The sequence below is a fragment of the Falco rusticolus genome, chromosome 4, assembly GCF_015220075.1.
Source record: "Falco rusticolus isolate bFalRus1 chromosome 4, bFalRus1.pri, whole genome shotgun sequence".
NCBI lineage: Eukaryota > Metazoa > Chordata > Aves > Falconiformes > Falconidae > Falco > Falco rusticolus.
This window is the reverse complement of record NC_051190.1, coordinates 24,673,964-24,699,130: the sequence shown is the minus strand read 5'-3', so window position 1 is coordinate 24,699,130 and position 25,167 is coordinate 24,673,964. Positions and strand designations below refer to the sequence as shown.

The following is a 25,167-nucleotide window of genomic DNA, read 5'->3' as shown; positions in this document are numbered from 1 at the left end:
AGGGCAGCTTTGCTCTCTACTCACTCTGCATTGCTAGTACCGTGCTGGGCCACCTCTTGTGTGCAGTAACGTCATGAAGGGTAACACCATCCTGTCTTCCAGTCAAACCACAGCCCCCGTTCAATCTGACTGCTGTGTTCTCAGAAGGTTACAATATTTCTTGGGAAACAATCTACCAGAACTCTCCTTTCTACTTTTTGAATGAAGAGCTGGAATATCAGCTGCGTTACAAGAGAAGGACCGACACCTGGGAGGTGAGTGAGATGTCAGTTTATCATCAAGTAGGATGTGCTAGCAAAGAGGAGGCCAGCATAACCAGAACAGGAGCGCTGGGGAAAAGAAGGGGTTTTGTGGCTTAGAAAAGGTGTCTCTTTGCTTGCCTGGACTAAAAACAGGCAAAAGTGAAACAAGAATTGAGAAGCAGAAGCTGTTTGGAGAAATGCTAGATCCTGCAGGGAAGGCTGGTAGTTCCTTTGCTTCTCATACTGCCCTGCAGGGAAGGATCCCCAGGGCCCGGTGCAGTTACTGACCAGCCAGAGCATGGCCTCGCAGAAACAGCATGAAAGCAGAGGCGATTACTTTGCAGGGCTCCTCACTGTGCAGCAGTGAGGGTAGTCACTCCAGCCCTGAGTGTCTGGTGTTTAATCATTCACAGACTCAGAAGACTAAAGCTGTCCATGAAGACAAACGGACACTGGTGATCCTGCCTTGGGAATTCCAGGCGAACACTGAGTATGAGTTCCAAGTGAGAGCCAGACCCCGAGAAGACACTGGCTACCATGGGTTTTGGAGTGAATGGAGTCCTCCACTGACACTGAAAACCAGCCCTGCCGGTACTTGCTACCAGCTCTCCTTGCCCTTTCAGTTGGTCTGATGTCAGAGAATGCTTCTAGAACTCTATTCAAATCTAATTAATTAGCACAAATTCTAAATAGTCTAGTGAAGGCAGGCATGTTTGGCTTGCTTACGGAGTATGTAGTCCCAGGCCTGGGCTGACAGGTGCTGTCTGTATTGACCTTCTCACTGTGCTGCAAAGGCCACTGTACGGCACGGGTCACGGGAGGAGGATCTGGTGGGGTGGCTATAGGTTTGGGTGCCTCAGCAGGCGTGCAGCCTCTAGCTTCCTTCGCAGTGTCCAGGGTCCTGCTTGTAGCTTTCAGAAATGGGGAAGATGCAGTAAAGGTGCCTCCACTACTGGGGTTTAGTATTGCCTTCAGCTGAGGGGGTGGGGATGCTGCTCTGAGGGCTACATTCCGTGTCTGGGTTCTGATGGCTGGCCATGCTGGGCATGGGCATCAGGTTTGGTAGCCACCACTCCCACTCCACAGGGAGTGCACAGTACCTTGTGCACAAACATGCACCCGTGCTTGTCATGATGGAACAGAGGTCATGAAAATAGGGAGTCTTTTTTTCAAAGAGAGCAGGACGGGATGACTGTGGTCAATGTTAGCAGCATGTGCTGAACTTCCCTGCTCTCGCTGATCTGCAGCCCAAACTGAAGTATTATGTGGTGCTGTGGCCACAGGGTCAGGCTCCATTCGCTAATGGTTATCTGAGTTCCAGGTCTCGAAGGTGCTCCCTTCCACCACAGGCAGAGAGCAGCCAACAAGCGCTCATGTAATCAACACCTTTTCTTCACACATCTCTGGCCAGCTGCACTCTCTTTTCACTTCACGGCTCATCTGTGGAGGTGTCCCTAAACCAGGAGTCAGAAACACCAGGGGTCTGTGTCAGGGAGCTGTCTTGCCCCAAGCACGTTGGCTGTCAGTCTGTGGTACAGCCAGCCCATAAGGGCAGCTGATGTGCTGCTCCTTTCATTGATTCAGTCTTCTCCAAGCGTCCTCATTCAGACCTCATGTCTGCAGTGCTGGGCCCCAGGTGACAGTCTCAGTGTCCCCAGGAGAAAGTCTGGGGTAGAAATTGAGGGTACCTTCTCACCATTTCTTGCTTATTGACCCGGATAGAAATGCGAGGTGAGCCTGAATGACCTTGTCTCTTTCTCCAGCAGTGACACAGACAGCAAGCATGGGATGGATGCTGCTGTTTGGTGTTGTTGTGGCGATCACTGTCTCAATCACAACCTTTCTGGCCAAACAGCGGAGGTAAGAATGCTTCAGGAAGCTGGAGAAAATGCTTCTATTCTGTCTTGCTAAAGATGGGATGTTCGCATGCACCCTTCTTTGCAACTTGTATATCCATACACAGACCCAGCTGTGGGCCTGTGAGGGCCACCAAAGCATGGTCTCCAGCTGGGGCACTGCCAAGAGCACCTTGCTCTTCTCTGGGGTTCTGCTGCCGCTCAGCTGGCTCGGACAAGGCAATGGCATCTGGGGACTGAGCAGGGGCCACCCAGCCTCCTTGGGCTGTTCTCCTGGTCCTGGCTCTGCAGTTGCCACATGGGAGGAGTAGCCAGGGATGGCCTGCCCCTTTCCAAAGCTGGCACAGGCCCCTCTACACTGGCTGGGGGCTTGTCTCCTTTCACAGAGGAGCACGCCAGCCTGGTGCAGCAACGGGGCTGGTGCACCCCTCATCCACAGAAGTGCACAGGGCAGCATTCTGGCCCTTAGGGGAAAATGCACTTCCAGCACTTGGTGCTTTTCCAGGAAGGAAAAAATTAGAATCCCTTTCCTTAGTGTGAATATTGTGCACACAAGTCCTGAGGGCTGTGGCCCCACCTCCAGCGAGGCTCACAAGAAAGGCCATCAGACAGCTCTGACAGCACAAGGCATCCTTGGATCCTCAGCTCCTTGCTAATTTGAGAGGCCAGCGAGGCTGGGCAGGTGATTTCAGCTGCCTGAATTGGATCTGGAGATGCCTTGCTTTCCATCTGTAATGTGCGCTTAACCCCAAAGCCTTTCTCTTTTCTCCTCCAGCTTATGGAAGAAGATGACTTGCATCCCAGACCCTGCTCCCTTTTTCAAACCTCTTTACCTGGTACATAATGGAGATTTCAAGGTATAAATGGGCTACACGAGCAAGTGGAGCACATGACCAAGTTAAACTAAAGGGCCCGTCATGCTGTCCTGGACAAGGGATTCTCGTTAGTGCAGTGGGAGGGGGAATCTATCTCAAGGGAATTCCAGACAGCTCCAGATATAAGGACCAGAACTCCCCAGTGTCTATTCTGTGCCACAAAGGCCTTTATGTCACATCTGTGCTGCGTATTGCCTGTAGGTGCTGTCTCAGTGGGTGAGCTGAGCTCATATGTGATCTGTGAAGCCTGGGAACCTGAAGGCAGTGGACAAAGGGATACCAGAACAGTAACTGGGTATTTTTCCAAAGCTCCAGTCCCATGTTGCCATCAAGGCCGTGGAGTAGACTTCATTATAGAGCCAGATTTCCCACTCCAGCCTCTGCATTGACACAAGCTCAACATTAAGGCTTGTAGTCCTCTCTGAAGAGTCACTCATACAGATGATAGCTGTGCATATCGTCCTGGACAGATGGATGGAGCTTTGGGGGCAAATAAGTGCTGTGTGATAGTACTGTGCTTCCCTAGGAAGGAAGTGTCTTTGATTAACTGCCTAGCCCTCCCAAATTCTCTTCTCACTTAACACCAGCCAAGCTTGCTCATGTGGCAAAATGGTTTGCAAAGACTGCAGAGTGTGCTGGATTTCTCAGGATACAAAAGAACGTTGAGCATCCATAAATAATGGTTGTATTAAGCTGAAGAGCATCTCACAACACCGTTATCAAATTGTAAATGTGCTGGCATGTTGGTGCAGACATCACTGCCTCTTGCTGAACAAGTTCCTGGTGTTACAGCAGCACTGGTCAGAGACACTTCAGTGTCTGCTTTTTGTTTCTGCTTTTTCTTTGACCCTCTGGGAGAGGGACACCATCTGGGCCCTAATGATCTTCCTGTACTTTCCCACTGCTGCATGGCTGACATTTGCAGTGAGGTTAAGCAAGCAGTCTTGGATGGATGCCATTCAAGCTGACGCCTGCACTGAGCGTCTCTTCCTTCCTGTGTTCGTCTTTCAGCCCTATTATGGCTTGCCATATCTGCACCAGAGGGGTGCTTGAATCCCCTTGTGAGACAGGTGGCAGTGGTTGCTCTCAGGCAAAGGAACCAGGACCATGTGGACTCGGTGTGGGAATTCCTGAGAGTCACGGGCTAGTGCTGATAGTGGAAGTGAAAGCAGCCTGCGTGCCGAGAGCCATGCCGCTCTCAGGGTGAGGCCATGGGGTTCTCTGGTCTGTGGGAGTTACGTTCCTGCTCATTTCTAGTTAGGTTGTTCAGTGCTGCTGGGAAGGGAATGAGCCTCAGCTGCTAAAGCCAAGTTATTTCTTAAAAAAATTTGCAGATCAAAGCAGCAGTTGCCCACACAGCCACAGCACAAGATGCCGAGGCAAGGGGTGTCAAGAGGATGCAGTGACATCACTAGCATGTGAACAGGCTCGTCATTTTTGGCTAGCAAGAAAGTGATTGATGTAGGGCCCGTTCAACTGCATCAAAGCAAGTGGTTAGGTTATGTCTGTGACAAATGGTCAGCAAATTGCAATAGTAATGCTCTGCAGACAACAGTCCTGGACTGGGTAGGAAGCAGTGAAAATGTTAGAGGAAAAGTTAAGACATAAAAAGTGAAGGGAAAGCAGAGGAAAGTTGTTTACGCTTGTGTGTACATGTGTCTTTAGATTCATGTTGGGTGGGAGTTTGCAAAGAGCAGTCAAGAGGGAGTAGGAAATAGTCTGCCTGCTCAGTTCTAAGAAAGGGATTTCCTGCTGTTTCTTCAAATAGTCTTTTGCCCTTTAGGTGTCTTTCTGTCCATTAGGGCTTTAATAAGTTCTTTGTAGCTTAGTTTAAAAATAAATTAAAATATACTTGCTGCTTCCTGCTGTAATTAAGATTTTTCCATGCTCTGTGTCAGAGGGTAATAAGCTGTGTCAAGTTGTTCGTTTCCCAAATACTTTGCTCATGTCTAGTTATGGTGAGTGCATTTTGGGGCAGGAGGCTGATAAGATTAAGGCTGTGGCAACACCCAGCTCTCATGAAGCACTCTGTCAGAAGCCTTCACACTGTTTATGAAGCTCAGCATTGTTACCTATTTTATATGCAGGAGAAAGTGGTGCACTTAGAAGAGCCTTGGCACAGCCCAGCTGTTAGGCAAGTGTCAGACAGGGAGCAGAACCAAATCTTGAGCCTGTGCTGTGTCCAGCTGCTGGGCTATAGAATCCTCTGGTAGGACTTACTGGCATTCCTTAGTGGCACATGCCTAAAGTTTTCTGTGATCTGGGTGTCTGATTCAGTGACTTCTTCAAAAAGAACAGAAACTTTTACATTGCTCTTAGGTCAGAGATGCCTTTACTTGCAGATATGGCTGAATGCACAAGGCTTGTGATCTAGAGATAATGCATGGCACAGGGCAGAATGTAATACTACTGGTGACACAGAAAGGCAAGATTCAGTATGCGGCACTCCCTAATCACCTGAGCGAGTGTTATCTGCAGCAGGCAGTGGCTACAGCTTTTGGAGGTTCCCATCCCCTGCCTACCCCCCTGCTTCCTTCTTGTCACTGTGAGAGAAAAGGCTGGTATGGGGCAAGGCATACAGAATCCCAGGGAACTGAGGTATGTGATGGAGCAGGGCTATCTGTGTGTTGGCTGGAGATGCAGCACATAAGGAAGGACAATCAGCTTCTCCCCCGGAGAAGCAGTGTCCAAGACAAGAGAGCAGGGACCCTTGGTGGCTTGGGCTGGGACCTCAGACTGATGCACGAAGGAGTGCTGCTGTGGGCACTGGCATTCTTTGCAGCATAAAGAAACCTGCAAAGCCATGCAAACCCCTCAAAGCTAATTATTTTCAATTATTTTGAGTCAGTTCTGCTGCAGCTGCCTGTGTCTGGTAATAGCAGCATCTCATACCCTGCTGTTTTGGAGGAGTCAGAGTTTGACTTTGCCTCTAAAAGCATGAGAACTTTGGTCATTTCTGTGGAGCCTTAATGATAGCAATGATAGAACCTGATTGTACTAATCTCTCTCTCCCTCCGTCCTTTTATGCAGAAGTGGGTTGGTGCCTCACACACAAAAATGACCCTCAATTTCTTTGAATGGGGAATAGTCCTTCCAGAGGTCCTAGAAGTTTACACCGTGCATCCTTCCAACAGTACCTCACAGGAGGAGCTGCGCGAGCTGAAAAAAGATCTGCCTTGCAAGCCCTGTGTGTCTTGCCTAACTACCCCGGGTCAGGATAGCCAGTCCCTGCTGTCTAGCACGAACAGTAGCAGTGTGACTCAGGACCAGTCATACGGGCACTTGTCCATTGACACTGTGACTGTGGCTGATGAATTTACACCTTGTAACTGCCCGTGCAACTGTAACCGTGTGTACAGAGGACATGAGCATACCAGTGAGGAAGATAACAGTGCTGGAGAAACTGGTTACCCCAGGGTTAACGTTGACGATGAAGACAGAAGGACATCCAGTGGCTTGCACCTGGCTGACCTGAGCATGCAGGACAGAATACTTGCTTCAGGCTCTGTGTCCACAGACCACCCGGGGAGTGCAAGTGTCCCAGCCCACCAGCAAGTAGAAGGGGCTTTGGAAGGAGGGGTGGGGAGCATCCTAGAAGCACTTTGCTTGCAGCCTGATCAGTGGGATTTGGAAAACGCAGGTTCCCTACCTTCTCCTGATGGTGAGAGTGTTTCCTACAGTGAAGGCTCCTATGACTTCTTCCCTCACATTGCAAGGCCCGGTGATAGTTACCCGATGATCTGCGTAGATTTGGACACTATTGACAGTGGCTTTGTGGACTCGGACTGCGGGAGTCCAGTTGACTGTGAATTTGAGCAAAACAGTCCTCTTGAGCGGGAGGGGGAAGACTTTCCACGGAGCTACGTCAAGCAGTGGGTCTCCTGTCGCTCTGACAGCCCTGTCAGTGGGACACAGACAAACTAAGGACTTGATGTTGCCTTGCAGAGTGTAGGACCTTTTCCATACTGCGCCAGAAGTGGAGTGTTAGCAAAATTCAAGAGAGAAACAGTTTATTTTATGTAAGCCTTATTGCATACAACTGAAGACTGTTAGGTCCATAGAAATATATGCCTACTTCTATTGCCAGTTATCCTGTTAATGTTTCAAACTTGATGCATGACTGGCTTTTTTTTTTTAGAATTTAAGGTCAAACCCTTTATAATAGCAGAAAAAGCAACTGTACCTTGAAAATTACCCTTTGGCTTATGTAGATGTGCAAATTTTTTGACAGCAACCTTATAAAGAGTACAAAACTTTAAATTATTTTCCCTGGTATTCTCACATGACTTGAGATTTTGGGTGTACGTGGAGTCTTAGAAGCATAACCTGTGGCAAGCATGTTTGTTACATTAAAGTTCCCCTATGCTTTCCAAGCAACACAGGTGGTGTTACTTTTCCTACTAATGTCTTTGGCTCTTTAAGCCCAGCTGTAACAGTTTGTTAATTTTGTAGAGTCCTAGCCCTGTCCATGGGGTATGATCAAAACCAATTTCTCCTATAATCATCACAGGACTGTGCATCCAAGAGACCAAACAACTCGGGTTTCAGAAAGACTTTGCCTTTGCAGGTGGAGTCTGGAAGTGAAAAGTCTTCAAAACACATATAATTTCAGGCAAACTCTTGCTACTAGGGCTTTCTACTGAATTAGCATCTTTTCCAGCATTTTCCAAGCACTTTCACTGAAACATTGAGTGACTTTTAGAATATGCAGGAATTTCAAAAATGTTGTTGCTACCTGGATGTGCCTGCAACTCCATCTTCTGCCTTGGACCTGGTCTGCTGCAGTTAACAGGTCAGTAGCACAAATTTTGAGTGGTTTCTGCTAGCCAATAAAGCCAACCACGAAACTGCTATTTGCGCTGTAACTGTGAATATGTTTCCCTCTGACATCTCTGTTTAGGATAATTGTCTTTAAAAGTTACTGTAATGCTGATATTGAAGGTGAAGACCTACATCTTATGTAGGCACAGTGCTATTAACCCATGGGCTGCTTGGCTCCAGAAGATCTTATACTGAGAGAACCTTTTGGTGAATGATGTATGTTTCCAGTGCAGTAACAATCTGTTGTTGCTGTGATACCAAAAAACTCTCTTCCCTCTCCCCCATCTCTTGCCCAAGACTTTAGCCAACCCCACAGCTCCCTAAACGAGGGAGCACTGTAATGAAGAGAGGCTGCTTCTCTCACAGGTGAGTGCTGGGGAGGTTTTTTGTGCATCCACACCCCTGGTTTGATTGTTAGAACAGCCGTGGTCTCTGCTGCATTGGTTTTGAACCTACAGGGCTTAGCTTTGTCCATGTTGTTATTACTCCTTCAGTATACCCCTAGCTCAGAGGCTTCCTAGGCACTGCTCCAAGATACCAGCTTTTTGGTTCCTTCCTTTTTTTTAATTTTTCTTGCCATCTTCTGTGATAAGTCATGGAGGGTGTTGTCTTAGCGTGGTTATGCATCCTTCCTTCTGTGTCGCGAGTACCCTGCATGCCCTCCCCGAGGGAGCAGAGGATCGGGCCGGCTCCACTCCCTTCCCTATGAGCTGAGCCTGCCCCGCACTGTCTAACAAGGGCTGATTGCATCGTGCTCATGTCTACAAGTGTGCACTGGGCAAAAGCATCACTGGTAGTTTGTAGCAGAGTCTTCTGCAGCTTCAGCTTGCAGCTATTTGCGCTTCAGAAACAACATTGTGGTAACTGGCCCCAGGCTGCTTAAGGGAGGAGGGAAAACCTGCCTCTCTTTCTAGGGCCTTTGCATCTCGGTTCTGTGCACTCCTCGTTTCTGTTAGCATGGTTGGCCCCAGGACTGCTCCTCCCAGGAGGAGCTGTTCCTGTTACTGCAACACTACCTCGCTGCGCAGCTGGTAGGTGGTGGTTTGGTGCTACTCTGGGCTAGAAGCTGCCTCCGGTCACCATCGGAGGCAGACTTCACGGGCAGAGAAGAGCTCGCTTTGATATGTGCTGTAAGGATATTAAAATAAGGGCAACTGTTCCCTTTGAAGTAAGCCGTAACCATTAAGCTTCTGGCCAATGAGTTGTTGATACTGTGAATGTGGAGGGGTTTGAGGTGGGCTTTTTTTCTGTGGCTCCCAGGAGCAAACTGCAAATGTCCCTGACCTAGCAATATCTAATTTAGAAAAACTGTTTCCCCAGGAATGCTAGGGCTGTTGGTAGTATTGCAAGTCATATTTTGTCAGTTTTTGGGAGGCCTCCGCAGCTTTCAAACAAGCCGTCTCTAAAGGCCTTACTCACAGTAGCCCACCACGGCAGATTCCTGAATAGCCACGTGAAGCACAGGAAGGAGTTGTGATTGCGTTGTTTATGATCATGAGCGTGGTAAAGGCATTTGATGTTTAAGTGCTTGGCCAAGCAGCCTGCTTAAAAGAACAGAGTTTGCAATATGCTGCTTAAGCCCTTTACTGCGGAGGAGTCTGCTTAGATCGCCTGGTTACCTGAGCACACAGCAGGAGCGGTGGCTTTAGCCACCTTGCCAAGGTGAGGTTAGTCACGCACTGAGCAGTGGAATGAGGTAGTAAGAAGATGCCAGCAGCACCACCCATGTGGACAAAGGCTTTAGATGGCTGTGGTCTGCTGTGCATTGTGCAGTATTCACAACAGTCAGGGACATGATAGTGGACTTAAGGTGTTGCAGTGACCAGAACGGTGTCCTTTTACTGGGGGACTTGATGAGCAGAGGACAGGAGGGAGGTCAGATCTCACAGATTCTTGAGTGACAGCATGGTTGGAATACAGAAGTGGTCTTGGATTATAGCACAGATCATCCACTCTGATGGACTAACAATGTGTTCACTAGCCAAGCACTGAAGCAGGTAGACACAGAAATCCCAGTCTATATGAGTCTGAGTCTGTATAGGCTCAAAAATGTGCATCATTGTACAAGCCAAGGAATGCAGCACAAACACAGCAAGTGCTGCATGTCCCAGTAGCTTCTACTGTAATGGGATGCTTCTGTCCCTTACTGTGTTCGCCTCTGTAGTGAGCCATAGCCAGAGGAGATAGTAAAGCATATGCATTCAGTCCAGGGTTGACAGTAGACAAACAGCGGGTGTCTATCCAAATGGAGCACTTTGGGGGAAAAAACAAATCACCCCAACCAACCAACCAAAACCCAAAAAACAAAACAAGCAAACAAAAGCTTAAGGTAGATGCAACTTAAAGCAAATCATCTGTTGAGAAACAATGTTCACCTCATGGAAGCTAATTGCCGGACAGGTGTGAACGGGTTCTATGGTTCCTAGAAAACATGAAAGAAGGATCTGGTGGCCTTTGGAGAGCAGAAGTTCTGTTAATGGCCTTTGGGCTGAGTGGCACTTGGGGTAGGGGGGAAGCATGAAAAAAGGCAACTTGCAGACAGCTGTGATGTTCTTGTCTGGCATACTGCTCTGTATTTTGGAACAGTCATATGAAAGGAAACTGGGAAAAGAAGTTTGTGCTTTGCCATTTGAGCAAAACTGCTGCTGAACTCTTTTACTGAATTTTTTTTTCCTGTCTGCCCTGTAGGCAGAACATGGTAAAAGCTGTGGGTCTTACATGGCCGTGGCATCTTTATGGTGGCCTGTGGCAGTAGGCTGGGAAGGTGCAGGGGTATAATTTGTCTCTACATGAGACTAGATGTTTGCTCCTGCAGCAGGCAGCTCAGGCATCTGGACAGCTCTGAGGCAGCAAGTATTACTTACATGATACTCTGAAGGCTGCCTGCATTTTAGGAGCTTTCTGTTTCTGCTCCTGTCCAGGATTGTGGTAACCATAAGTTATGTGTCATACCCATTTAGACAGGTAACTGAGGCCTCGTGGGAGTTGGGAGAAGTCTTACTGGATGGGGAAGGCCCAAAAGGAGGTGTTGGGAGAAGCAGCGTATCTCAGTCTGTAGTACCAGTTTGGAAATGTCTGTCTTCATTCCTGCATGGGCCCTGTCTTCCTGTCTTTTGGCCCTAAAGCTGATGCTGGTGGACTGTTGTTCAGCCTGTGCTTTGCCTGCCTCTCTCCCGTTCTCTGCCACTAGACCTGCGCGTGTGACTGACTTGATGGACCCTGATGGTAACACTACCCCTGCAGTGTTGGAGCTGGGTATGGAAAGATCTGTGCCTTACACACTCCAGGATTTGGGCATGGAAGCACTGTGGGGCTTGTTTGCCTCTGCTTCCAGAGCTCCCCTTTGAGCACGGTGCAGCAGCAGCCCGTGGAGGAAGTACAGGACAGGGCAGCTCAGGGATGCCTCGGGTGTCTGAGCACAGCTGGGAGAGGCCGTGGGTGGAATCAGTCTCTCCTCACATCCAGATAGGGCTAGGAGATGGCTTTAAGTCACTTAGGGAGCTCTTCTGTTTGCCTTTTTTATATAAATGTTGCAAGAAGGTACTTTCATATTCAGCAAATTACTTGGCTTTTAAAGTGTTAACTCTTTAACAGAAATTCCTCCGTTTCTCCATCACTCATGAGTAATTGCAGATGCAGCTACTTGAACTCAATCTGATGATCTGAACAGTTTTTCATTGGTTCTTGAGATTATCTTTAAAATCGGGCACAGTAAGCTCTGCTTTATTATGCTGCTGCTGCTACTGCCTGATCATCAAACCACACAACCTAACTATCAAGGGATAGAAGCAGTGCATAAAGTGAAGTTTCCTTTGAGCTGGTAAGACAGTTTAACATATTTCTGTGCTATGCGTCACAGTAAATAATGATAGGATAAATCTACCGAGCTAAGATATTGAAAAATAATTTCTTTACCTAGATGTGGAATTCTATATTGTTTCTTGTGCTAGGAACCTAGAGCAATAAAATCACCAGAAGGGTCTTTGCGCTTTTGTCCCGCTAGTCTGCTGAGCACAAACCCACACTGTTACGTTCATTCTGGTACAGATTGCGCTAGAAGGAAGCACCATCTTGAACAAATGATTTTCATGTGCTCCTCTTTGACTGAGAGAGATCAGTGTAAATGAATCTGACTGAAATAGATCCCAGTGTTTGGGACTGTGCAGACAAAAATATGCTTTTTTAACGCATGTAAATACATGTATATACATATATTTTATGTGTGTGTGTCTGTATGAATATCACTTTGTTGCTTTAGTCATCCTTTGTAGCAGTTTTTTTTCAGCCTCTGGGATCCCAAGTCTGTCAAATGCAAAAGTACGTAGCAGTTCATGAGCATCAGATTGTGGAAAAATGGCTACGCAAAGATGAACGGAGAAAAAGACTGGTTACATGGGCTTCTCTCTGATAATCTGTTCAGATAAGGGAATCTTGGTACTTTTTCCTTATTCTCCAGCCGTTCACATGCTGATCATGTGAGTCTACCATGTGCACTTGACATGCTTTGTCAGACGTGCTTAGGGGCCTAGGTATTCCAGAGGTAGATAGTCTTTTATTAATTGTTCTTAAAGAACCTACAAAATATTTTCTTGTAGGCAAGGATGGCTGAAGGAGTGTCCTTGACAAACAATCACACTTAGTGCACAATGGATCACTCTGGAGTACGTGCACTTGGGGCTAACCTTAACAGACGGAGGGATGTGCATGTTGGTACAGACACACTATTGTCCGTCATGCTGGACCTCACAGGTGTGAGTCAGTGTCCTGCCTTTCTTTAGAGCCTGTTGGTGCTGCCTCTGGGAGAGATTTAAGCAAAGGAAGGAATTATGGCCAAGGGAGAGCAGGTCACTTATGACTAATTGTTAAGATGTCGGGAATGGGAACAGAGTGTCTGAGGGTCTGTGTCTGCTGTGCCTGCTCCCACTGTGCACCACTAATTGCATCTTGCTGTGAGAGGGAGAGCAAGCAGAGCACGTTTTGGAACAGCTCAGAGACACTGCCAAATCAAAACCTGAAGCTTCTGACTTCCTCTGAGAATTTTAGGTGGGCATAGCAGACCTCACAAGCGAGCTGCAACAAGAAAAACTGCACTGATGAAACAATCTACTCTATATAAAAGCTGATGGCAGAGGTGGGATAGAACCTAGGAGTCCTGGCTGGCTGCTGTGGGCTGGCATTTAGTATCACTACATGTATCAAAGGGTACTCGGGCATGTTGAAGAATTTTCGCACACGTGAAAATCCCTGCTCATGCTCTAGTATGACACTTCAGTTTCATGTTTTATCAGGCCTTTGTAAAGCTGATCTTGTCTTACTTGTAGTCATCCAAATGTTGGAGATGCAAAGGTCCTTTTTTGTGTCTGTCACTTTGATCCCATTAAATTTCTCTGCATAATTCTTCTTTCTCTTCTTTGTCACATCAAATATAAGCTTCTTGTCCCCACTTTCAAAGTCACTGACAGCCTCTCCTTGTCCTCTTGTCATCTCTCACTTCCCTATCAAGACGTCAACTCTTTCTATGAAGCCAGCTTCCACCTCCCACTCACCAAATCAGCTCCTCCTAACCTTCCTCCATACTACTTACACACCGAAGGTGCTGCCTGCAATTCTCTTGAGCTACCTTAATCTCGCTCCAAGTCTCCACAAAGCTCTGCTTTGCTAAAACCCAGATGATATCTAGGCTACCCACATGCTGAGACTGTGCTGTCACCTTCTTGTATTACTTCCCCTTTCAGGGGGATATATATAAAATAATTCATTTTACCCTAGAAATTCTTAAAAGCAAAGGTCATCTGGGGTTAGCCAGAACTTTGAATGACTGCTATTGCTATACCCATTTGTATTACCAGAAATCTGCAATCACCTGTCTTTCTGTTGATCAGCAGTTGAGAGCATTTAGAAAATGTGTTGTATAAATTCTGGTTAAAATGACTTGAAATTACTCTTGGGAAATGGAGGGAGCTGATGGAACCACAGGAGGGGAGGGGAAAGGTGTGGCTGCAAGGCCCCATTTCCTCGAGCAGAAGAGCTCTGCGCTGGAAATGTACAGAGAGGATGGAAACACCATTGCAACCAGCTTGAGACAGCTTGGGAACCTGAGGTCACCGGTCAGCTTTCAGTGCTAAGCCAACGCCTGGACTGGCAGCAGCATGCCTGGTATAACTTTTCGGGGCTTTCGCTCCGACATTTGGTCCCTTTCTTTCCTGTAGAGTGAAGGTGGCTCTTCTCACTTCCTCTGACACCTCCCACATCTACAGTTTTCACAGGGCTTTTCTGCCTTCACCCACAACTCAGCACTGTTGCAGAAACTGGACATTAGTACAAAAAAAAAAAAAAAAAAAAAAGCAACAAGCAGGCTGGCTAGGAAGTAGATTTGTCTTCCAGTCCCCCAGCTGCTGTGATAGTGCTGTTGCAGCTAGCACTGGAGTGCCATCAGAGCTAAGAATTGGGGGTTTTGGTTTTTTAGATACCTTACCAAGATTTACGTACTACATGTCTTGGATCATGTTTAGGCGAGAGGTTCCAGCAATAAAGGTAGTTCCCCTTTGTACAGATTCTGCACTTTGTTTCTGTCTAACTGCATCTACCTTCAGTGTCCAACTACTGGATTCTTTCTATCTTTTTCTGGTAGATTTAGAAAAGAAGAAGAAGAAGAAAAAATAAAATATTTTTACCTGTAATCTTCTTCCCATGTAAGATACATCACAAGTGGTTTGAAATTACTACTTAGCCTTTCCTTTGGTTAATCAAAGATATTTAGTTGTCTTTAATTGTTCATTTCTGAGGAAAGTTATCCAGGATTAAATAATTCTTATAGCCCTTTTCAGAACCATTTTCATCTTTTCAGCAACTTTTTGTTTAAAGTGTGGAACGCAACAGAAGGAATGAACTAATAATGGTGTTACAAATGCTACATGTAGCTGCAATAACATTTATTTTAATTGATATGTATCCACAGTCCTGTGTTAGCTCCTTTAATTGCATTAATGTACTGCAGAATCTTGTTCAGCTGGTTATGCGCTATTTCCCCAAACCATTTTCTGGTAAGCCTTTTGGAATGTAGTGTTCTATGATCTACTTGTGACTAATGTTCAAGGCTTCTAACACAAAGATTTGCTTTTAAACATGCTGCATTTGTTTCCAGGTGAGCTGGAAAGCCAGGAAATGTCTGACACGTTTAAAACATTGCAGAACTGAACAAAGAACTTGGGGTGGGTGTGTTATCAAACTAGTAGCAATTACCTGGAAATGCTGTAGCGTGGTTTAGTTATCTTGACCTATGTTTGTTTGTGTGACTGAACAAGTTCTTGTGGGCACATGTATCATTCTACTTAAGGCAGCTCACTCTATTTCATATTTAGTCAGCCTTACTGTATCTGTCACAGGGATCATATGCAACCCTGATTAGAATGATAAGCAGAGGAGAGACTTCATGCCTCCCAGCCTCTCTCAGCTAAAATCAGCTAATGGTGACACTTCCTCTTGACAACCCCTGCTCTGAAGGTCTGCAGCAAAACAGGATATTTACCAAAACCCATAGATGAAGAGGTGGTGAAGTGGAAGCCAGAAAGATTCCTTTTCTCTTGATCAGTTTCTGAAATGCTGTAATTATTTTACTATTTAATTCAGAAAAGGGACACCACAAGCAGGCATAATTACAGGAAAGAGGTTGATACGTGGATGCTGCTGTCCACCTTTGTGAAATCTGGGACTGGAAGAATACTCTTGGTCATGGAGTCCAGCTCCTGCTGCTGTAGCCACCAGATTGCTTAAATCCCTTCAGGAAGACAATCCTAATGATTGAAATACCACAACCCTTGCTAAGTGTAGGCTCTTTCTCACTTGCTCTTATTCAAAACTGCTTCAGACCCTTTGTTGGGTAGAAACCACGACCTTATTCTATAGCCAGGCTGTACCCATTCGGCCCTGTGCTAATGCCATACTTGTTGGGTTTTCTATCCTGACGCTTCTCTCTCCCTTTTCCCCAGCTTCTGAAAGAGAGCTTGTAACAACCAAAATTTGCCAGGGGTTTTTTCTTTTTGCAATAACTAAGCCAAGCTCCTTCAAGACAGAACATTTCTCACAGCTTCTCGTTACCCCAGCCCTAGAGCTCAGTTCAGTGTCCATGCTGGGCAAGCAGCACAAACACTTTTGCTCCAATATTTTTTTAATTTGCAAGTGACTGTTTTAGTCTGTACTTATTAGCAGTCTCTGCCTACAAACTTATTCCGTGTTTTCTGGGTTCCAGGCTGAGTCGTGGGCTCCTTAAAGCAGCACACTACCTGTGGAGGTGCTGGGCTTGTTTGCTGCATTAAGGTAACAGTAAATATTGCAAACCGGAAGCATCTTAAAAAAACACCATCTATCCCTGAGTAGATCAGGTCAGGATTCTTCATATTAAACTTTGCTGGAAAATCATGAAATCAGAAACTTTGTCATAAAAAGTACCATCTTAAATGAAAACTTAATCAGGAAAGAATTCACAGAATGGAATTTCTGAATAAAAAGAGAGTCCAGCATAACCTTGTAGAGAGATAACATTCTGTATTGCAAAGGATACACTTCAAATATCCTTATACAACCCTTCAGTAAGTTGGGGTAATGAACCTAAGTGGCCCTAAGTATTCTACATACCTGGTGAGGGCTTTGACCAGGAGTATATCAGCTGTTCCTTCTGCTTCTGCCTTTGGGAGTTTTCTTTTATGGCAAGGAAGTACTTAGGGGAAGGAAAAATGATCCCAAGATTCCCACACTGCAGATAAGCAACTTGGTTATCTGCCTGGAATTGTAGCTTCTCGTGTGTGTGTGTGTGTGTTTGAGAGAGGGAAAAATATGACAGGTCTTAGTTTTGTTCAGATATGAAATGGATGAATTTCTAAAACAAAAAATGTGTAGGGTAGAACACCCATTTCTATCCCAGCTTTTGCTCCTGAACTGGAACCTTTTCACACTAGTTCAGGACAACTCCAAGTGGCTTGAAGGAAAGGTTCCCTCGAAAGTTTTGTGACACCGGTGAGTCAAGCACGTGTTCCTCTAGTGAAGAGAAAGGGAAGGTGCAGCAGACCAGTTACTCAAAAAAAACCCCCCAAAAACCAAACAAAAAAACCCCACTTCGTTGAAGGCAGGCAGCAGTGTTTGTGGTGTAGGTGGCTTTCAGCAGATGACTACTGCTGATGGTCAAGCTCATGAGAGAAAAATCTATAGAAGCCTTCAATCTGCAGAAATTATGTCTGGTCCAGGAGGCCCCTGAGCTACAAACGTCTGGAGGCTGAAAGTGTTCTCAGGGAAAAACATCTATGCTTCCTCTGTTGCTATGGTTTTCTCTAAGCATCTGGTTTTGGTTACTGTCAGAAAGAGGATACAGGGAAACATGAACGTTCCAACCAACTGTGGCTCTCTGCTGCTCTTAAATTGACATAAACCATATGCCTAAAGGTGCAAGAAGGAAGGAAAGATGGAATGCTCCCACACCCCTGATCAAATGGCTGGAATGAAAGATTTCCTTTCAGGCAGCTGGTGCTTTGGGTTCCTATGCGAAGTACTACTTACTGCCATGAGAGCAGCTCCTATAGAAGAAACAGTATAGCGGAGTTGGTGCCCCATCTGACAGTCAGGGTCAGCTTGTGTCAGAGCTGGCAGAAGCATGTAGCTAAAGCTTCAACCTGCTGGTACAAATACGAACAAAACTGCTTCTAACACTTGTTCTATTTTAGATACTGCCTGGGATGGGAGGAGATGTGTGGCAGCTGGGCCTCCAGCTGTGCGTTACTGCTGTGCTGCTCTTTGGTGGAGGAGGAGAGAGAGGTAAGAGGAGATCTGGAACAGGTCCACTGTGGGAAGAGGCACGTGCATGTGCTTGTTTTTCATCCACAGCCCCTGAAGTGTGCAGCGCAAGATCTTGCGACTGCCCTTTCCCAGGTCCTGGGGACCAGTACAGCTGGCTGGCAATGCCAGGCCTGTGGAGCTGAGCACATACTGGTCAAGCTGGGCAGCAGAAACATGTAGCCACTGCCCAAGGTTCCTGCCCTCAGGTCTTAGACTCATCTCGTGCAGTGAAGTGTGGTACAAGAGAGGAAGAACATTTTGAGGAAGGACAGATGAGGTGTTGCTAGAGGAAGTACGGAGCAAGGCCTCCACAGGTGACACCCGACTGCAGCTCTGTCTCCTTCCTCTGCAGAGCTCCCTGGCAGCTTGAGCTGCCTGAATAACTATGTGACTACCGTGAGCTGCATGTGGGCAACGTCGGAACCTGCGGGCAATGGACCTTTCCACCTGCACTTCACCAAGTAAGAGCCGCACACCGAGCCGTCCGTGGCAGCCCCGGCGCTGGCACAGGCAGGACAGCACTGGAGCAGATGGGGCCCGGCCGTGGGCTTCGCCCCCCCCCCAGCAGGGCACCTGTGGCACGGCTAGCTCTGCTGCCCCATCACCCCGTACCTGGGCTGCCCTGGAAGCTGCTCCCTCTCACCTGCTGTGGGCCCACAGCCCGGCAGGTGCTGCCGGGGTCCGGTGTGGCAGGTCCCTGGCCCCGCATTGCCGAGTCCCAGCCTCCGCTCCCCACCACCTGCGCACTGCCAGAGCCCACCCTACATGAAGCTGCCTCATCAGTTTCTAATAGCTTCTTGTTGCCTAGAAATTTAACCCCTAGTGGTTTAATCTAAATGACTTAATATATATACACAAAAGGATTTTGAAAGTCCAGTGAGTTATAAGCTTTAATAACAGTCTTAGAATATTATGTGAATAATTTTTCCTCTAGCAGAAGGAACGAGGTGAATAGTTTGCTTATTATCCTATCACCAGGCATTGTGATGTGCTAATTTGGGGTGAATATGTTTAGATTATGTAATAACATTGCCGTGACTACCAATAACTAGTGAACTGTTACAGGAGGGAAAGCCACGCTGACATTAGATGCCTCATACATTCTGGTAAGGTAAAGTCAAAAATAGCCCAACTCTTAATGATACTGGATTTTATATCTATAAAAAAAGGCCAAGCTGATAAACTGTGGTATCCCAGTTTATTGCAGGGTCACATGCACCAAGAAAAATTTGGTAACAACCAGCTACATTAGATAATTTAATATTAGAAGACTGTTCTTTGGAGCTATTTCCCCAAGATGAAGTTTTCTGTCATTCATCCTGTTACGCTGTGCTGAAGCTTGTGAATATTAAAAAAAAAAAACCAACAACAACAAGCAAGCAACAAACCGACCTCTGACATGTTTTGCCATCGGTACTGGTGTGTTCATAGCGAAAGAGGCTTTAACGTACAACTTGTTAGCTTTGTGCTGTGCACTTTAACTGTCCACCCACTCCTACCCCCCTATACCAGCTGCTTTCCTGGCAGCAACACGCAGGAGCCCCCTTTCAGAGGGCGCAGGGGCAGGTACTGGGCTCTGCGTGCAGCACCTGGGAGGCCTGGTGCTCTCAGAGTGAGGTTATGAAGGTGTCTCCTTCCTCCCTCTTCAGCCCGGCTGTCCAGCCAGCTTTAGCATTGCTTTCTCTGCGGTCTGCACTGAAGAGGTTCATGCACTTCCAGAATGTGGTGCTGCACTAAGCTCCCACCCATCTTTCATAAACTGAAAAGCACTTAATCATATGACTTAAAAGAAACTTTCAGCCCTTTTATTCTTCTAGCCTCTGGTCAAAGGGCCACAACGCCAGCTGCAAACTGACTGCCAGAGAGAACATGCAGAATCAGTACCACTGCACAATCCATTTAGCCAGCCAGATCTTGGAAACAGATGGTTATAGAGTCTCCCTCCAAGGCAACTTCTTTGGACATAATCACACATACATTACCTTTCCAGAGTACAATCCCCGCAAGCACAGTAAGTATGAACCAGGGCAGCTGTGAGCTGAGGCTCTGCCTAGCAGCTTTGTGGTAGGTCTGATAAGCTAACAAAGGGTGTCTCAAAGACAGCAAGTGAAAATAATGTAAACAAGCCAGACTAGTCATCCCTGGAGAGTGCACTATGTGAACTTAATCGGTCAGGATGTAGTCCCAGTGTTTCTCTGTTCTGAGTTCCCCAGGACTTCAGAGAGGGCTGACTCTGGAGCATCTTTCAATCTTATTTCTCATCTGCATCATGTTTTCTTGTGCCATGGATAATGTACAATTGGATTGCCTTTATAGTTGGGTGGGTTTTTTTTCTAAGAAATGAAGTAATGAGGAATCAAAGGTGTGGATCTAATTCAATGTCCCATGGCCTAGTACTTCAGAGAAATGCTCTAGTATGCAAAATCTCAGAGCCTGTCTACATCAGTAGTATGTTGGAAGAGGAGAATGTGACATCCACAGTTGTTTGCTTGCAGGACTATCCCCAGGGGCTATTGGAGTTACCAGTAATTTATCTCAGTTCTGTAGCTATTCTGACCTACCCTGTAAGCTAATTTGGTATATTGCTGGTCTTAGTATCACTCTTCAGACCCAGCTTTATCTTCCAAGACTTCAGTGAGTCTAGTATTATGCATCTCCTTCTGTGGTGTTCATGTCCCAAATATAATGAAAAAATCTACTTCTCTATTTGCAGTAAAACTTGATCCACCTTTGAACATCCAGAGGAATGTCACTGCCAGCAAGTGTCAGATATGGTGGAGTGTGCCGTGGTACCTCGTTGACATTCTTCAATATGAGTTGCAGTATAAGGAGTACAGCATGTCCTGGGAGGCAAGTGGATGAGGCGCACACTGATACTGCCTTGCTTTTTGGGCGCAATGGCCTTGCCACTCAGCTCGGGGCCTTCTGGCAGCTGACTGTTTAAGCTGGCCTGGTTTCCCACATCAAGGCGGAAAGATTTTATATAAAACATCCATACTGAAGATCAATATATCTTCTTCTCCTGAACCCTGCGTTCAGGAATCATCCACCATCATGCATGCCCCCTTCTTGCATCCAAGAAAAGAGCATTTGGTAAAGGGGGAAAACAAAACCAGAATATTTAAAAGAGCATCCCTTTGCCCAGCCTTGTTAACAGAAATTCTTTGTAATACTTTGTAGGTCGCATTGAACAAGACACTACCCAGTTCACTGCCACAGATAGAAATTGAAGCCACAGAGCTTCGCAGTGGCATTGTTTATGTTGCACGAGTTCGCTGCAAAGTTTCTGAAAATGAGGATTCATACCATAGTCAGTGGAGCGAGTGGAGCCAGACAACAGAGTTTCAGAAACCAGGTACAAAGAATGTTGTTTTACCTTGATTCATGTCTTTTCATGTCCATGTTCCAAAAAAAGGAAGACACCTGGTAAAATGAAGCTTTTCAAATCAGAACCAGCTTCATTCAAGCTTTCATAGCCAAATTACTTTCCTTGAGGTCTTTTGCAGCCTGTTTCATTTGCATTGCTTGGTTATTTGGTATTCTATCCTGACTTCCAGACTTTCTATCTGTTATTTTTGTACTGATTCTTTTCCTAGGTGTACTAGAACTGTCTGAAAAGAATGTAAATACCAAAACTATGCAGTTCTTGTTCATTCCTCTGAGTTTTGGCACTGTACTCTATTTATTTTGGAACTGCAAGTTTTCTTCAAGGTATGTTTCAGTTGTTCAGTAAGTTTGCCTTGATCTTCACACCCTGAAGACGGTAAATCAAATGTCCTTAGATCCCTTTTGCTTCCTATTTCTGCTGCACAGACTCAATCATTTTCAAAAGCTCTTTTGACATCTTGGGACGTGACATGTTTCCTTGGCTGATGATAGTTAATGATCTACTACACAATTCTTAAGGAAACCAAAGTGTCTTTGTGGCACCCAAGCTTAGCTAAAGCTCAAGGTTGAGGGTCTTTTGCAGTTAAAGAAATTTAAACCCATGGATTTTTTTTTAAGTTTCATGTAGATAAATTAAAATTGCATGTACCAGCAATCTGCAAACATGGTTAAACTGATGTCGGTGTTAAGCCACTTGTGACATACAGGGGAAAAAAGTGTCTCTAGAATCTTGGTTCACCCATCTCAGCAATTTTTTATGCTGGCAGAGCAAAGGTAAAACCTCTTACTCTCTTCTGCCTTGACATACATTATTATGCCCCATATACATGTCGCTCTTGGAGAAACAGAATACATGATGTCCATATGATTAAATATTTTTACAGGATAGACCCTAGTAAAGGGACTAGGATGTCTGGCAGAATTTCTCTGTCTAAATGTAATGAAACTAGAACTCTCTAAAACACCTCCAGAAACAATGGTTTAGATCAAATAAGTTGCTAAAGAAGCGCATAAATAGCTCAGTGCATATAATGAGTAATAGACTAGTACTGAGTTTGTGGCACATACCATTCCTCAGAAACTTTGAAGACTCTGCTTCAGGCTAGAAACATTAAATGCATGCACAGGAGGCAGACAAACAATTGCATAAGATGTCAGAAACCATATGAAATGGGCTTCTGCAATCTTTCTAACATAAGTGTGGGGCTTTCATCTAATCAGTGTGCTATATCATCAAGACAGAATACGGAAAAATTGTCAGGTTTTGTTTTTAATTTATTTTAAGTGTTGTTTTCTCACTTCAGGGCAAAAAGCCTGTCCTGCTTTAACATTCCCACACCAGCTGCTTTCTTTCAGCTGCTCTATAATTTGCACAATGGGAATTTTAAGGTAAGAAATAAGTTTCATTTCTTTCTTATGACCCTCAGTTCTTGAGGGGAGGATTTTTTTTTTTTCCTGGGATTAATCATTCTAGCTCCTGAGCAAAGTTACTGACACATGGTTCTGGTCTTCCTGGGAATTTAGTTTGTCAGTTTCCTGCCTCCACATACTAGCTGCACCACCAGAGCTTCTGTCCAGCTTCTCTTTCCTTAAAACAAAACCCCTCCAGTGACTCACTCCCAATCCATGCTGAACTTGGAAGGTGCACCCTGTCTTTGCAAAGCCAAAGCTATACAAGCAGCTTGCAGTATATTCCGTGAAATTAGCCACTAGATTCTCTATCCTATTACTTTGCCCAGTAGATTTGCATGAAACCTCTGGATTATCATGCCAAAGCCATAGGGAAAGAATAGTTATTTAAAAAATTCCAACTCTAAGCAAAATGTCCTGAACTTACTGATACTTTCACTAGGACTGGGTTGGACCTAATGAGGCTTGTAGCCAGCTTGGAAAAGAAGAGGCCAGCAACTCAAACAAAGTGACTGCAGATGGAGTTTCTGATCTCAACATCCAAGAACAGATTTCCCAGATATCCTTGAAACCTATGGAAAGCACAAATCTGGTTGCTGCAGAAGAAAACTCTGCATTTGCTTCAGGTCCAAGCCAGCAGTATGTCCCCAGCAGGTATGTAAAAGCAGAAGAGATAGAAATGAGGCTAGGACTGTTGTTTGCACAAACCCATGCTGATGATACAGTTGGCCCGAAAATCTCTGAAATAATTAAAACCAACCTTGAGAACCCTAGCATGGGAAGGAATTACCCCTCTCACCCAGCGCATGGCAAGGGTGACTTCCTTATGCTTCAGGAGCCTTCGGAGATAGCAAGTGTGTCCTTCAGCAGCAGTGACTATTGTACCTTGTGTGACGATGATACCACAGGAGGTCTGATTCCTGCTGAACTACTGAAGCTCTCCAATGGCAATAATCTTGTCAAACATCAGAACGATCAGAGTAACCTTCCCTGAGGAATACTGCCTACAAAGATCCTTCTGCTGTCCTCTCACCTCCCAACACTGTCTTCGCAAGTGGCTTAAATGGTAACTGTGCAGACAATTACACACATATATGATTTTTAGGTAAATCCTCAATTTCTGTACTTCAAAAGAAGGTTGTGATCAACTCCTCTAGCTTGCAAATACTACCCCTATAAGCATGGCAAGGCCCAACTCCAGCAACATCTGCAGCCTCAGGAGACACGTGACCATTCCCTTCCCTAAATCAACTTCCTGGCAGCAGCAGAAACCCAGCAACCCCCTAGCTGCAGCAGCAGACCTGCTGTTTTTCTTCAGGAAGCGCTACTGGAATTGTCTGCCTCTCAGAAGCCACAATGTTTGCAATGTACTGAGCAACAGTTTAAACGCCATCTTTATTTTAAAATTTGGTGGCTTGCTACAACAGGGTTACAGCATTAGTGGATAAAGGAAGAGCAACTGATGTCATCTGCCTGGACTTGTGCAAAATATTTGACACCATCTCGCACAACATTCTTGTCTCTAAATTGGAAAGACATGGATTTGACAGATGGACCGCTCAGTGGACAAGGGGACTGGCTGGCTGGTCAAACTCAAAGGGCTGTGGTCAATGGCTCAATGTCTAAGTGGAGATCAGTGACAAGTGGCATCACCCAGGGGTTGGTCTCAGGACTGGTGCTGTTTGATATCTTGGTTGACAACACAGGCAGTGGGACTGAGCAGGTTTGCTGACAGCACTGAGCTGTGTGGTGCAGTCAACATGCTGGAGGGAAGGGATGCTGTCCAGAGGGACCTTGACAGGCTTGAGAGGTGGGCCTGTGCAAACCTCATGAAGATCAACAAGGCCAAGTGCAAGGTCCTGCATGTGAGTCAGGGCAATCTCAAGCACAGATACAGGCTGGGCTGAGAATGGATTGAGAGCAGCCCTGAGGAGAAGGACTTGGGGGTGTTGGTGGATGAGAAGCTCAACGTGACCCAGCAGTATGTACTTGCAGCCCAGAAAGCCAGCCGTATCCAGGACTGCATCAAAAGCAGTGTGACCAGCAGGTCGAGAGAGGTGATCCTCCCCTTCTACTCTGCTCTGGTGAAACCCTACCTGCAGCTCTGGGCCCCCAGCATAAGAATAACACGGACCTGTTGGAGCAAGTCAAGAGGAGACCATGAAGATGATCAGAGGGCTGGAGCACCTCTCCTATGAAGACAGGCTGAGAGAGTTGCAGTTGTTCAGCCTGGAGAGGAGAAGGCTCTGCGGAGACCTTATAGCAGCCTTCCACTACCTAAAGGGGTCTTAGAAGAAAGCTGGAGAGGGACTTTTTACAAGGACATGTAGGGACAGGACAAGGGGGAATGGCTTTAAACTGGAAGAGGGTAAATTTAGATTAGATGGAAGAAACTCTTCACTGTGAGGGTGGCGAGGCACTGGCACAGTTGCCCATCCACAGGATGCCCCATCCCTGGCAGTGTTCAAGGCCAGGCTGGATGGGGCTTGGAGCAACCTGGTCTGGTGGAAGGTGTCCCTGCCCGTGGCAGGGGCTTGGAACGAGATGGTCTTTAAGGTCCCTTCCAACTCAAACCATTCTAGGATGGATCCTTCCAGTGGAAGACAGAGAACTACTATCTAGGAAGGAGGCATAACGTGGGCTCTGGTCAAGCATTTGAAGCCTTTCGTTTCCTGGGACTACTAAGTTCATGCTCTGTGTACCATCTGCAACCAGAACAAAGTGGTCAGTATTTTCCCCTTTCTTTTATTT

General features: G+C 46.1%; 2 protein-coding genes across 3 annotated transcripts in view; both read left to right on the top strand.

Moving 5' to 3' along the window:
• IL21R (interleukin 21 receptor) overlaps positions 1-7,824 on the top strand; it is a 28,278-nt gene extending 20,454 nt beyond the window's left edge. The window contains exons 5-9 of one of the 2 annotated variants that reach the window (XM_037383168.1): positions 103-254; positions 656-833; positions 2,006-2,102; positions 2,874-2,955; positions 6,004-7,824. In XM_037383168.1, the coding sequence (XP_037239065.1) occupies positions 103-254; positions 656-833; positions 2,006-2,102; positions 2,874-2,955; positions 6,004-6,897 (1,403 nt within the window). In that variant the 3' untranslated portion in view covers positions 6,898-7,824. The remainder of the gene's footprint in view (positions 1-102; positions 255-655; positions 834-2,005; positions 2,103-2,873; positions 2,956-6,003) is intronic. The other variant, XM_037383169.1, reaches the window with a different exon arrangement.
• LOC119146078 (interleukin-9 receptor-like) lies at positions 7,679-24,409 on the top strand. The gene is made up of 10 exons (XM_037383176.1): positions 7,679-7,765; positions 16,043-16,110; positions 17,508-17,598; positions 17,972-18,080; positions 19,437-19,630; positions 20,333-20,469; positions 20,800-20,974; positions 21,216-21,330; positions 22,311-22,395; positions 22,859-24,409. Exons 3-10 carry the CDS (start codon positions 17,520-17,522, stop codon positions 23,408-23,410), a joined length of 1,446 nt encoding a protein of 481 aa, XP_037239073.1. The 5' UTR covers positions 7,679-7,765; positions 16,043-16,110; positions 17,508-17,519; the 3' UTR covers positions 23,411-24,409.
• The last annotated feature ends 758 nt before the right edge of the window (positions 24,410-25,167 follow it).

What these genes read in the sequence shown, in the direction of transcription:
- LOC119146078 (XM_037383176.1), top strand. Translation starts at nt 17,520, where the DNA reads ATGGGAGGAGATGTGTGGCAGCTGGGCCTCCAGCTGTGCGTTACTGCT. An exon ending in TTCCACCTGCACTTCACCAA is followed by an intron (nt 18,081 to 19,436) that starts GTAAGAGCCGCA and finishes TTATTCTTCTAG; the next exon opens with CCTCTGGTCAAAGGGCCACA. An exon ending in AACTGCAAGTTTTCTTCAAG is followed by an intron (nt 21,331 to 22,310) that starts GTATGTTTCAGT and finishes TTCTCACTTCAG; the next exon opens with GGCAAAAAGCCTGTCCTGCT.